Raw genomic sequence first — 14,171 nt, 5'->3', positions numbered from 1 at the left:
CTTCAGAGATGTTAAGGCTGATTAGTAGGCTCCAGATCACCCTCATCCATCCATTGTAAAGTTCTGCCTCAGCCTTTCACCTAATGGTTTTAACAAACATTGATGATCGTTGCCTAAATCCGTTATTTCATTAGTGATTTTTTTCTATCATTCCATCTATCATTAATAAGCTAGAATGCTTCTATAAGGAAGAAATTTTCTTTTAATTATTGGTTACCCTGAAATATAGTTGGTGCAAGAAAGGCAAGATGATTGCTTCTTTCCATTTATTTTTTTCTATTTATTAATGTTATTTTTCAGAGGCATGTGTTGTTTCCTTAACCCTGCAAAGGTGACTAATTTTTCAGAATATCATTTTGAGTGTTTCATAAATTTGCATTTTAATCCATCACATTATTTTTAATGTTTATATTATTCCATTTTGGGGCATTGGGAACCCCTTCAGTTTGGCTCTGTGCCCTTTGACATGACCCAGTAATTTTAATAGTTTATTGGCTGTTTCTCAAGCCCATCCTTATACATTTAAACTTACAGGGTTTTTAATTCTTTAATTTTTATATTGGTATTTATTTCCCCAGTATTTTAAATCTTAGTTTTTAATAGCATTTATGGTTTTTTTAAATTTTTCTCTTCTCTCCTGCCAGACTCTGTAATTATATAACTTTTGCATAATAATGAAACAAAGTTAAGGAAGTGCTCAAATAAAACAAAGTTTGCTGTCTTATAGACCAGGTCTCTTTTTTTTCCTCATAGCTCTTTCACCAAAGTTTTGTCAGATGCCTCTTTTAACATTAAAAATGTGGAAGGGTTTGTACAAAACTAATAGTTAAATGGCAATTTTTTTCTTTTTTCAACTTCTTTGCCCCCTGAGACAGGGTCTCACCCTGTTAATCAGGCTGGAGTGCAGTGGATCAGTCACAGCTCATTTGCAGTCTTGAACTCCTGGGCTCAAGATATCTTCCTGCCTGAATAGCTGGAACTATAAGTACGCACCACCATGCCCTGCTAATTTTAAAAATTTTTTTGTAGCAGCAGGGTCTCAATGTTGCCCAGGCTGGTCCGGAACTCCTGGGCTCTAGCATTCCTCCCACCTGGGCCTCCTAAAGTTCTAGGATTACAGGCATGAGTCACCACGCTTGCCCTATTTTTTTTCAACTTTTATTTTGGATTTAGAGGGTACATGTACAGGTTTGTTACGTGTGTATATCGCATGATGCTGAGGATTGGGGTATAGGTAATCCTTTCACCCATGTAGGAAGCATAGTGACACAGGATTTTTCTTGGCTACTTTGCCAGCCAGAGACCTCCAGCCAGCAACATCCATGCCCAGGCTTTTCTCAGGCCCGAGCTCACCAGAAGAGATGCCCCATCTATTCAGCCTGCTGGGCTGTGCCTGGCTTGCACTCCAGTGCAGATCCTGCAGCTGTTGCAACTGCACACTCAGCCCCTGGTAGGAGGGGGTGAGTGAGCGAGCGAGTGCAGTGTCCAGCTGGCTGCTCCAAGTAGTGAGGCAGAAGCGGGCTGTATGTGGGGTTTGCTGCTGGACCAGGCATGTCACACTGAGGGGAACATGGTGGCGCCCAGATTGGTGTCTGCAACCCTGAAACCTCAGGGGGAGTGTTACAGTGTCCTAATAGCTCTTTTAGTCCCACCATCTGCAGCCCGATGGATGGCTGTATGTTAACAGCTCTGTCAGTCCTGTCACCCCTGCTCCGGCCTGCTGCTGCTTCCTGTCGTGTGGGGTAGCTGCCCTCCACTGGTGGAGCGTGGAAGGCCACAGTATTACAGCCTTCTTTGTACCTGTGTTTGGTGGGTCCTGAGTTCTTGTCCCACATCCAAGAAGAATGAGGTTGTGCTGATGATCAAAGGGTGAGGAGGGCGGAGAAGAATTTTACTGAATGACGAGAAACAGTTCTCAGCCAAGAGGGCATGTGAGGGTGGTCTCTTGTCTTTCATTGGGGCTGGGGCTGGGGACTTTATAGGCTCAGAATGGGGGAGTGCATGCTGATGGGTTTGTGAGTATGCAAAAAAGGCTAAAACAAAGGCACCACTGGAAGGTGGGCATGACAGTGTAAAAAAACCAATTAGGGAAGGGTAGATATAAGTAAAATAGGTGAAGGGTGGGGAATCAATCAGAGGAAAGTTTGCAGAACGGGAAGAGAGGTTCTCAATCCAGTCCATGGATTTATCCAGGACTTGTAGCTAGCCTTTAAACTGTCTTTGGCTTGAAGGTTGGGTTTCAGTTGTATGTAATGATCATACAAGTGCATGTGTCTTTCTGGTAGAATGATTTATTTTCCTTTGGGTATATACCCAGTAATGGGATTGCTGAGTGGAATGGTAGTTCTAAGTTCTTTGAGAAATCTCCAAATTGCTTTCCACAGTGGCTGTGTTACATTCCCACCAGCAGTGTATAAGCGTTTCTTTTTCTCCACAACCTCACCAACATCTGTTATTTTTGATTTTTAAATAATTGCCATTCCAACTGGTATGAAATGCTCATCACTGAAATCATCAGAGAAATGCAGATAAAAACTTCATATAATTTATAAAAAGGTCAGACAGCTGTGGAGGCAGAGAGCTTTTACTGTCAGCAGCAGCAGCAATAGTGTGTAAAGGAGACTACATCTAGCACAGTATTATACCCTGAGTAGATACTCAATATTTTTTTTTCTCCTAAACTTAGGTGATTTTAAGAATAGAGTCTCGGCTGGGTGCAAGTGGTTCACGCCTGTAATCCCAGCACTTTGGGAGGCTGAGGTGGGCAGATAAATTGAGGCCAGGAATTCGAGACCAGCCTGGCCAATGTGGTGAAACCCCATCTCTTTTAAAAATACAAAAAATCAGTTGGGCGTGGTGGTATGCTCCTGTAATCCCAGCTACTTGGAGGCTAAGACAGGAGAATCTCTTGAACCAGGGAGGCGGAGGTTGCAGTGAGCTGAGATTGTGCCACTGTACTCCAGCCTGGGCGGCAGAACAGGGCTCCATCTCGGAAAAAAAAAAAAAAAAGAGTAGAGTCTTCATGGGCTGGAATTCCAAAAGAATAGTGTCTCTAGGGGTCTTTATTCTTGTTAAGGAAAGGAATGACCCATGTTTACTCCTTAGAGTTTTATTTTTGTTCCTGCTGGAGAGGGGGCCATATTCTCCAAGCAATGCTGGTTGAATTCTCTCTAAGATTAAATTTGAATATGAAAATAGGTTATATTAATACTGAAGCGACATAAACTAATCTGGTGCTGATGTTTCTTCATCCGAAACCAGTGAGAAACTAACTTGGTCTACTTTTTTTTTTCCCAGACGATGGACATAAAAAAGCTCGAAATGCTTATCTCAATAATTCCAATTATGAAGAAGGAGATGAATATTTTGATAAAAATTTGGCACTCTTTGAGGTAATGTTTTGGAGAAAACTATGGACTGAGACTTTAGAAACAGAGATCTCATGATAGCCATATTTTACCCCATTTGGTTTTAAAATTTTACAAGCTGTATAATTTAATATTAAAAGAAAATATCATGATTATTGTAACTTGTAGTAAATTTTGTCTGTGTAATCTAATTATAGTGAGTAACTATTAAATCAAATTGTTATGTAATAAGGAAGAGGAGTTTGACTTCTTGGACATATCGATTACCTTGCAATCTAATTCAATTGTGATTTAATTGTTTTTATTAGAATAATCTTTCTTCTAAGTATAAATCAGTGTATTTCTCCACCCTTTGTCTGGAAAGACTATTATTTGCCTTAGAACTAACTAAACAAAAATCACTGTGGGAAGCAGGCTTCCAGATTGCAGGACCTGTATGTCTCTTTTATAATTGTCAAATAATAATTGTATATATTTATGGATTACAATGTGATATTTCGATATTTGTATACATTGTGGAATGATTAAATCAAGTTAATTAGCATATCTATCACCTTGTATACTTATTTTTGTGATGAAAATATTTGAATTTTACTTTCTTAGCAATTTTGAAATATACAATATGTTAACTATAGTCGCTATGCTATGTGCAATAGATCTCAAAAATTTATTTCTCCTGCCTAACTGAAACTTTGTATCCTGTGACAACCTTTCCCCCTGCCCCTATGTACACCCCAAGCATCTGGTAACCACCATTCTATTACTAGGAGTTCTGCTTTTTAGATCCCACATGTAAGTGAGATCATGTGCTATTTATCTTTCTGTGCCTGGCTTATTTCACTTAACATAATGAAGAGGACCTGTATATCTTATCTGAATAAGACAACATGGACTCTGTGGCCAGGCTCCATAAGCTGTGGCTAGGTTGTTGAAAGGAGCCTGGTTTATTTCAGCACTACCTTTTTCTGGCTTTCGACAATGATGCAAGTGCCACTTCTCTCAATGTACCTTTTTTTTTAGTTTGTTTTTGAGACAGGGTCTTGCTCTGTCACCCAGGCTGGAGTGCCTGGTGACACTGGTGATCACAGCTTGACCTCTTGGGCTCAAGGGAGCCTCCTACCTCAGCCTCCCTAGTAGCTGGGACTGCAGGCACATGTCACCACACCTGACTGATTTTTAAATTTTTTTCAGAGACAGGGTCTCACTTTGTTGGCCAGGCTGGTCTTGAATGCCTGGGCTCAAGAGATCCTTCTGCCTTGCCCTCCCAAAGCATTAGGATAGAAGGTGTGAGCCACCATGCCTTTCAATGTACGTTTCTTTCTTTTTTTTTTTTTTTGAGCTGGAGTCTCACTCTGTTGCCCAGGCTGGAGTGCAGTTGCACGATCTCGGCTCACTGCAACCTCTGCCTCCTGGGTTCAAGCCGATTCTCCTGCCTCAGCCTCCCGTGTAGCTGGGATTACAGGCACGTGCCACCACACCCAGCTGATTTTTGCATTTTTAGTAGTGATGGGGTTTCACCATCTTGGCCAGGCTGGTCTCGAACTCCCAGCCTCAGGTGATCCAGCCACCTTGACCTCCCAAAGTGCTGGGATTACAGGCGTGAGCCACTGCACCTGGCCTACCTGTGAAATATTTTTTCATTTGATTTGAAGTTTTCTGGTAGCAAGATTATTTTGATGCTTATGTTCAATGTTGTTTGTCGCTCATTTCTTCCGTGTCACTGGCTTTATAGGAAGAAATGGACACCAGACCGAAGGTGTCCTCTCTCCTCAGCCGCATGGCCAATTACACTAATCTGACTCAAGGAGCAAAGGAACATGAAGAGGCAGAAAACATCACTGAAGGGAAAAAGAAGCCCACCAAGGTGAGGCCTCAGAATAACAAAGAATACATAAAAAGCGCCCTGTGTATAAGAAAGAAGGAAATACCTAAGGCACCATTCTGTGTTCAGCAGCTATTTATTAAATGCTTGATAGGTGCCTGGAACTGTTCTGGGCACCAGGGTCATAGCACAAACAAAACATACGATGTAGTCTAAATTCTAATGTGAGGATACCGTCCTCAAGCTGTTTTAACTGCCAAAATACATAACATATTAAGTGTTGATAAATGCCCTAGCAAAAAATTAAGCAGAGTAAAGAGACTGAAATTGGCATGGGAGCCAGAGTGGAGGGCGTTGCTACTTACATAGGTTGGACAGGGAAAGCCTTTCTGACAAGGTGATATTTGAGGAGAGATCTAGCTGATGTGAGGGAGTGAGCTATGTGGGAAAAGAGCATTCAGGAAGAGGGAATAGCTTTTCAAGAGAAGAGTGTCCATACCCATCTGCTGATGCCATCTGTCTGTTGTGAAGTTGTTGGGTTTTTTAAAGACCAAACATCAGTTTGTCTCAAAATGAAAATATAAGACATTCAGTTTACCATTCTGGTTGTTCAGCTCTTTGAAAAAGGGGTAAAACGGCCCTCAGATCTTCATTTTACCATCTATTTTATTTACCAACTACTGTGAAGAATTTATGCCAAATTCTGAAGACATTCCATCAAGTCCTTATTGTTTTTAAATGAAAAAGCCAACAGCTTTGAAAAACAAAATTTTAAATTGTGGGTGTGCGTAAAAGTTTATTCATGGCCAGATGCCTATGTACAATAAAAACATGCGGGAACCTTTGTAAAGTTAAAATGTATAGCTTTAGGAATAATAAAAGTATGGTGATAAACACTTGAAAGATGGAGATTTTATATGTGTCCTTTTGAAGATACTGATTAAACTTACAATCTCTGCTTGGAGATTAATATGGTAGTTAGGGAACAAGTTATATAAAAGAATAAAAACCTCTCCTTAAGATAACTGTTTTATTTTTTGTCAATGTCTTTCTTTCTAGACCCCCCAAATGGGTACCTTCATGGGCGTCTACCTCCCGTGTCTACAAAATATTTTTGGAGTGATCCTTTTTTTACGCCTTACATGGGTGGTGGGCACAGCTGGAGTTCTTCAGGCTTTTGCAATTGTCCTTATCTGCTGCTGCTGTGTAAGTACTACACTGGCTCCTGGAGATCACCTGAATGTTGCAAGTTCTCAAGAGTAGATGCACACGACCTCTTTGGGAATAAAACAAAGAATACTTAGGGAAGGACTCATGATCTCAACAGAAGAAATTATTCTGATATTAAAATCTAAAGGATTTTCAGTTATTCAGTGCCTATTCGTCACTGCTTGCTATCTATTATATTATGTACTAGAAATTAGGAAGCAAGACTTCAACTGGAAATGGAAGATAAAATTCCTGTCTTCAAAGAATTCAGAATCCAAACTGTTTGAGCTTGATAGCACCAAAGCTGTGACAGAAAATGTGTTAGAAAACGTGATGTGCTACTCCAGTATATATTGAGAAACAAGACAGGTTATGGCGGATATGAGGGGTATTTGGTTTTTTTTTATTTGGTTTTGAAGTTTCTTCCCTTATCCCTTCCTTAGAAATTCAGATGTTCTTTCCAGGTCTTCTCTCTACTGAGAACATTTTTATCTTCCTTTAAGTTAAACTTCTAATTATGTATCCCAGCCACACCTATGAATTTTATAGGTTTCTACTCTCCTCTATTATCACTGGGACCTTTATACCCTACCTGTATATTATCCCCAGCTGATGAGCATACAGCTGATGAGCAAAACAGGTTAAGCAGGCACAGTTCATATTTTTATTAACTTAAAATTAATGGTACCACCTTTTTTTAGTTTCTCAGGCTTAAAACCTCAAGGCTCTGTTTGGCTTCTTAATTGCTTTTCACATCTCATCAGCTACCAACGCTAATCTATTCTCTGAAATCTTTTACACTCAGCCCTTTTTATTCACACTAACACCACTATAGTTTTTACCTCTCACTGAACTACTATGGTAGCCTGCTAACCAGTCACTCTGCCTCCAGCTCCTCCTATCTGCCATTCATTCTATACTCTGCTACCAGGTAATATTTTTAAAATGCGCTTCCTGTGTGCCCAGAAGCCTTCAGTGATTCCCTTTCTTACTGAACATTGTTCTTGATATTGTATTTAGTCTTTAGTCAGGTTCTAACCTGTTTTCTGAGTTATTTCTCTAGTTCTTCCTTTTGAGTATACTATGCTCTATTTTCTGTGTAACTAGGAAATCCAGAGTGAGATTAGCAGTTCTTAATAGCACCTGACCTACTAATATGGGAGCATTTTGACAGAATCCTCCAGATATTAGTGGTATGACTAGTGCAATGAATTAGACCATATCATCTTATTTCCATACCATTAGGTATGACTGTCCATAAAAGTAGGTAGAATTAAATGTTTGCCAAGTGCTCTTGGAACACAAAGGGAGAAGTAGTATAGAAATGTCATCTTTACACAGTAACAGTTGTCTCCTTTCCCTTTCTCTGCAGACAATGTTGACTGCTATCTCCATGAGTGCCATTGCCACTAATGGAGTGGTGCCAGGTTAGTAGGTCAAGGTTGTATTTCAGGATTTTTCAGTGTTGACTGTATGTTTATGCTATAAAGCTAGAGGTGCAAACTTCTGAAGAACAGAATACTATTCAGTCTGTTCTGTGCTACAACAGAGTAATGATCTATAGGACATAGACATAATACTACTTGACTTTAAGATGCTGTCTTTAAAATCTCTTAATTTTTTAAACTAGAATACATTAATTCTTAGCTTTTAGCTTTTATTAGTTAGAAAGAAAATATATATATATGTGTGTGTGTATGTGTGTGTGTGTATATATATATTTTATAGACAAAGTCTCACTATGTCACCAAGGCTGGAGTGCAGTGACTTGATCATAACTCACACAGCCTCCAACTCCTGGGCTCAAGCTACTTTCCCACTTCAGCCTCCTGAGTAGCTGGAACTAGTGTATACCACTATGCCTGGCTATTTTTTTCTGTGTAATTTTTTTGTAGAGGTGACATCTCACTATGTTACCCCAGTTTAGTCTCAAACTCCTGGCCTCAAGCAGTCCTCTCGCCTCATCCTCCCAAAGTGCTACCATTGGAGACGTGAACCTCCACACCCAGCCAGAATATATTTTATTGGGCTGTCTCATGTCGTAGTAAATAAAGTAATGCTGGCAAACTGTATTGTATCATATGGCTCCTTACGTTAGATGTGCAGTATATCCCACAGTAACACTTTCACCTTTTACTTCCCACTAGCAAATCTTTTTATCACATTCAGGGTTTGCGGAAGCCTGAAACATTTAACCTTCATGTGTATATTTTTTTCTTATTTCTATTTTATTCATATTCCTCTTACTAATACACACTCTTTCTCCTATTCACCTTCTGTTTTGTCTTTTAGCTGGGGGCTCATACTTTATGATTTCCCGGGCGCTGGGCCCAGAGTTCGGTGGGGCTGTTGGCCTCTGCTTTTATCTTGGTACCACATTTGCAGCAGCCATGTATATCCTTGGTGCCATTGAAATCTTTCTGGTAAGTAATGACTTCACTGTGGTCTATACTATAGAAGAAATATTGATTTTGGTTTATTATTTGCTATGAAACCTTCTGAGATCAGCTGTGGGAATAAATCAGGTGATTGACTGCCAACCTCAGTTGGCCTCTTACGTGAATATGAGGTGGAAAGGTTGCAATTCCCTTTGCCTGCGTTCCTGATTTCTGCCTGATTGCCACCACTCTGCCACCTCATCCAGGAGGTTCAAGTCCAGTGGGGAAAAAGTAAAATAAAGTTTATCTTTTTTAATATCTTCATCCCTATGAAATAAAATGCTTCTCATTTCTCTATTCAGTGAGACATATTGTTTATTTAAAGTAGTGATAGTAGAATGAGGGTTAAAGATAATCATAATTACTTTTTATAACCCTATGAATAAACGCAATAATTCCTTTGTCTCCGTTTGGAAATGTAGTTATGCAGAACAGCATATAGAGGAAAAAAAAAAAAAATCCTTGACATCCCATTTCTGCAGGCATTTCAAATCCTATTAGAAACTAGGCTAACTCCCCAGTCATTTTGTCTCTCAGCTTTGCTTTCTTTTGTGAAAGTAAATGCAAACGAATACAGCCTTTTTACTTAATTCTTTCTAAATAACATAATTTTCTCCTTTATTTTACCTAACAGGTCTATATCGTCCCCCGGGCTGCCATCTTTCGCAGTGATGATGCACTCAAGGAATCAGCAGCCATGCTAAATAACATGCGTGTCTATGGCACAGCTTTCTTGGTCCTTATGGTATTAGTGGTATTTATCGGCGTACGCTATGTGAACAAGTTTGCCTCACTTTTCCTGGCCTGTGTCATTGTGTCCATCTTGGCCATCTATGCTGGAGCCATCAAGTCTTCTTTTGCCCCTCCACACTTCCCGTACGTGTCTGTCTCTCTGCCTAGCCATCTTTGTTGGGTAGTAATTGAAAATATCTGGTGGTGTGATAATTTTAAGTCAGAATTTCATGGCGTCTCTCTGAGATTTTCCCTCTTGGATAAGTCCATTTAGACTTCCTTCCCCATCTAGGCAGGAAGCCTCCCAGCAAATTATGTCCTGTTCATCCTCTTTCTTATGTCCCAAACACAGAACTAGTAATTGTAACCATCATTTATGTTCAGATATTAGATTTTTTTCTCCCTGAGAATTGTACATAATCTTTTTTTATTATACATATTTTGAACTATTCATAAAGGGCTTTGCAGACAGTGTAGTTATTGCCAGCAGCCTTTATAAGGTATTTAAATGTTGGATTTCTTTCACTAATGAAAAATCAGGGGAGTCAAAAGAAACCTAAAATCTTACCTAAAATGTTTAATTAATTAAAATTTTTTTTCTGTCAATATTGTAATGGACTAGTCATAAAGGGAAATACTGTACAATTTGCATGTATCTCTCTATATATGTAACATTACATACTATAAGTAATACAGCTACTTTTTTCAACCTTGATTTTATTTTTTTAAATTTGTATAAACTTACGGGGACAAGTGTAATTTTGTTACATGCACATGTTGTGCATTGGTGAATTCAGGGCTTTTATTAAGAGTTGGAATCTCACTTTGTTGCCCAGGCTGGAGTGCAGTGGCATAATCTTGGCTCATTGCAACCTCAGCCTCCTGGGTTCAAGCAATTCTCCTGCCTCAGCTTCCCAATTAGCTAGAATTACAGGCATGTGCCACCACACCCAGTTCTTTTTTTTTTTTTTTTTTGTGAGACAGAGTCTCGCTCTGTCACCCAGGCTGGAGTGCAGTGGTGCGATCTTGGCTCACACAACCTCTGCCTCCTGGGTTCAAGTGATTCTCCAGTCTCAGCCTCCTGAGTAGCTAGGACTACAAGCACACACCACCGTGTCCAGCTAATTTTTGAATTTTCGGTAGAGGTGAGGTTTCACCATGTTGGCCAGGCTGGTCCTGAACTCCTGACCTCAAGTGATCCGCCCACCTCAGCCTCCCAAAGTGCTGGGATTACAGGCGTGAGCCACTGCGCCCAGCCTAGGTCAGGGCTTTTATCCATTACCCAAATAATGTACTTTGTACCCATTAAGTACTCTCTCATCATTCACCTCCTCCTTCAACTCCCTAGTGCAAGTACTTTAAAGTATGTTTTTTGAAGTAGTAATGGATTTGTGCAGATCTGTGACTCACAGGCTCCCTTTTCCCTTTGACTAGTGGCATAGGGACTAGCTGGCACTGAGTGTTATTTGTAGTCTTGTTACAGAATTATCTTGAAGAGTCATCTGGATTATCTGAGGATCAAACTCATTGGTTCTATGTTGATTTAACCAGATTACAGAAAAAAAGATTTTTCAAGACAAAAAGACAGTTCCAATAGGTTTAATGACTTACCTCAAAGTTAATTAATGGCAGAGCAAGAAGATGAACTGTGATTTCCTGACTCCCCATTCAGTATTTCTTCTGTGCCATGCTACATGATGTCAGAAGAAGATTCCATCTTAAACTTTTAATCTGCTTATCTAGGGACTGTAATATAGCTGAAGGTCCTTTCTAGGGTCATACAATTTCTAAAGGTGACATTCTGGTTATATCTCAATTTGGGAAATTCCATTTTGTCTCAGGTTCACCTTTGGGGCTTCTCCTCTTTTTTGATTAGTACATGGTCATAATGCATGGTATTTTCTTTGAGATATTCCAGCAAAACAAGACAAAAAATCTAGAATACATGAAACAAGACTGGGAAATGTTGAGAGTTGTTGAAGCTGAGTAATAGGTACATGGTTCATAATAATGTATTCAATCATTTTGCAGATTTTAAAAGTCCCTTTGTTGGACCTAAGAGGTATTTTAACTATGGATGTATTATTCCTTTGTTTATATTTGTGTCTCTGGGTTAAAGAAAAAAATAAAACCAGCAGGTTAATATTTGTGTTATCCTTACCCTCACTCCCGCTGGATCTAGGCTTAAGTTCAAAAACAGTTTTCTCTTAGGCCATAGAGGGATCTGCCTTTAATTCTGGCCAAGCTGTTTTCCTTGCAACAGTAGCCAGAAGATTTGACCTTTAGCATAACATTTTCAAGGGGTTTGTTAAGAATGTAAGGCTTTTCTAGGCCAAAAAAAGAGGAGTGGTTTTTTCTTTGTAAGAACAACAAAAGAACTTCAGTATTCTTTTAGACCTAACAATTTTAGCCAAAAATTTTGGAAGATGAGTCAGCATAATGTCTTCAGACAGTTCTTCAATTTGAGTTCCTTCACTGCCACCTACCACCTATGACCTTGGACAGATAACTGTATTTCCCTAACCTTCAGTTAACTCCCTAACTTCCTAAACTTCAGTGCCTCCATCCACAACATAGAAATTCTAATACATTGTGAGGTTGCTGTAAGGATTAAATTGGCAGAAAATGTAAGTCACCATTCACAGTGCTAAAATAAATTATAAATAAATAAACGTTAGTTCCCTTCCCACCCATGAGAGTAGAAGCTCTTAAAGATGGGGTTCTTGTTTCCTTTACTAACCTGTTTCCTTTTTTTCTTTTTTAATGTGTTTTTTTTCCTTACTTGATCTTTCTCCCTATTTCTTTTCACTTAGGGTCTGCATGCTGGGTAACCGCACCCTTTCATCAAGACACATTGACGTTTGCTCTAAAACCAAGGAAATTAACAACATGACAGTCCCATCCAAGTTATGGGGATTCTTCTGTAACTCGAGTCAGTTTTTCAATGTCACCTGTGATGAATACTTTGTTCACAATAATGTCACTTCAATCCAGGGCATTCCTGGATTGGCTAGTGGTATCATTACAGGTAAGTTAGGGAGTTATTGGACAAGTTTTTTCCTATTTTCTGGGGAAAATAGGCCTTGTCATCTTAGATTCTTCTGCTGTCCATAAAGATTCACTGCCATGGTGCTAATTTCCTTAAGCATACCACACAGCTCTTAATTCAGCATATTTCTGCTTTTCCATTAGTAAAGCTGTCCTTATTCAGGACTCCTTTACAGAGCGATGTCTGCTAAAATTCACCTCCATTTCAGAGCAGAGTTGAGCAAATCACTTTCTAATCTTAGGATAAATTATTCTGTGCATTCTTGTAAAATTGCCAGTGTTCTTCCTGCACTGACAGAATAGAACTGTTTTAATGTCCACATCCACATGTATCTTCCTAACTTAGTTAAATTCCTGAAACATTCCTTAAGTGGCTTCTATTATAAATGTTTGGTCTATAAATTTCTTTGCACATAAGTAAGTTTACATTAAGGTGTTAGAAACAGCGTTGATGACTAATAATAATGGGATTTGTAGGGCATTTAGTTTTAGTCTGTTTAACTTTTACTAATTTGCATTAGTAAAGTTAAACTGTATTTGTATGTACCAAATCATTTTGTCAAATTATATTTAAATTAGATAAGAAAGAACACTATATTTGACCGGGCGCGGTGGCTCACGCCTGTAATCCCAGCACTTTGGGAGGCCAAGGCGGGTGGATCGCGAGGTAAAGAGATCAAGACCATCCTGGCCAACATGGTGAAACCCCGTCTCCACCAAAAATACAAAAATTAGCTGGGCGTGGTGGCGTGCGCCTGTATTCCCAGCTACTGCTACTCTGGAGGCTGAGGCAGGAGAATCACTTGAACCGGGGAGATGGAGGTTGCAGTGAGCCGAGATTGTGCCACTGCACTCCAGCCTGGGCAACAGAGCAAGACTGTCTCAAAAGAGGCTGGGCACAGTGGCCGACACCTGTAATCCCAGCACTTTGGGAGGCTGACGTGGGCGGATCACGAAGTCAGGAGATAGAGACCATCCTGGCAAATGTCATGAAACCCCGTCTCTACTAAAAATACAAAAAATTAGCGGGGCATGGTGGCAGGCGCCTGTAGTCCCAGCTACTCAGGAGGCAGGAGAATGGTGTGAACCTGGGAGGCGGAGCTTGCAGTGAGCCGAGATTGTGCCACTGCTCTCCAGCAAGACTCTGTCTCAAAAAAAAAAAGAACACTATGTTTTTATGTGTTTTTTATTGTGCATTGTGTGTGTGTACATGTGCTCATGTGGAAGCAAACACACCTTTAGAAACTGTATAAATGAGGAGCCTGATTTTGAATGTTTGGGTAGAAAATTACCTAATTATCTGTTTTTCATACTGCTGCTGCTTAAATTCCCATTTTTCCCACTGCAGAGAACCTTTGGGGTAATTACCTACCCAAGGGAGAGATCATTGAAAAGCCTTCAGCCAAATCTTCTGATGTCTTAGGCAGCTTAAACCATGAATATGTTCTTGTTGACATCACCACCTCCTTCACGCTTCTGGTGGGAATCTTCTTTCCCTCTGTTACAGGTAAGCATGCAGGCTGTTGTCTGTTTTAGAAGCTGTCAGACCCAGGG

The 14,171-nt window shown here is 39.8% G+C and overlaps 1 protein-coding gene across 3 annotated transcripts in view; it reads left to right on the top strand.

The window, feature by feature from the left end:
- Positions 1–14,171, top strand: part of SLC12A6 (solute carrier family 12 member 6) — a 104,078-nt gene that overhangs the window by 68,483 nt on the left and 21,424 nt on the right. For all 3 annotated transcript variants that reach the window (XM_008017142.3, XM_008017141.3, XM_008017143.3), the window contains 8 exons: positions 3,298–3,392; positions 5,101–5,232; positions 6,250–6,396; positions 7,772–7,826; positions 8,692–8,822; positions 9,472–9,713; positions 12,383–12,597; positions 13,966–14,124. In XM_008017142.3, coding sequence (XP_008015333.1) covers positions 3,298–3,392; positions 5,101–5,232; positions 6,250–6,396; positions 7,772–7,826; positions 8,692–8,822; positions 9,472–9,713; positions 12,383–12,597; positions 13,966–14,124 — 1,176 coding nt within the window. The remainder of the gene's footprint in view (positions 1–3,297; positions 3,393–5,100; positions 5,233–6,249; positions 6,397–7,771; positions 7,827–8,691; positions 8,823–9,471; positions 9,714–12,382; positions 12,598–13,965; positions 14,125–14,171) is intronic.

Source organism: Chlorocebus sabaeus, chromosome 26, assembly GCF_047675955.1.
Source record: "Chlorocebus sabaeus isolate Y175 chromosome 26, mChlSab1.0.hap1, whole genome shotgun sequence".
Taxonomy (NCBI): domain Eukaryota; kingdom Metazoa; phylum Chordata; class Mammalia; order Primates; family Cercopithecidae; genus Chlorocebus; species Chlorocebus sabaeus.
This window is presented reverse-complemented; position numbering and strand designations above follow the sequence as displayed.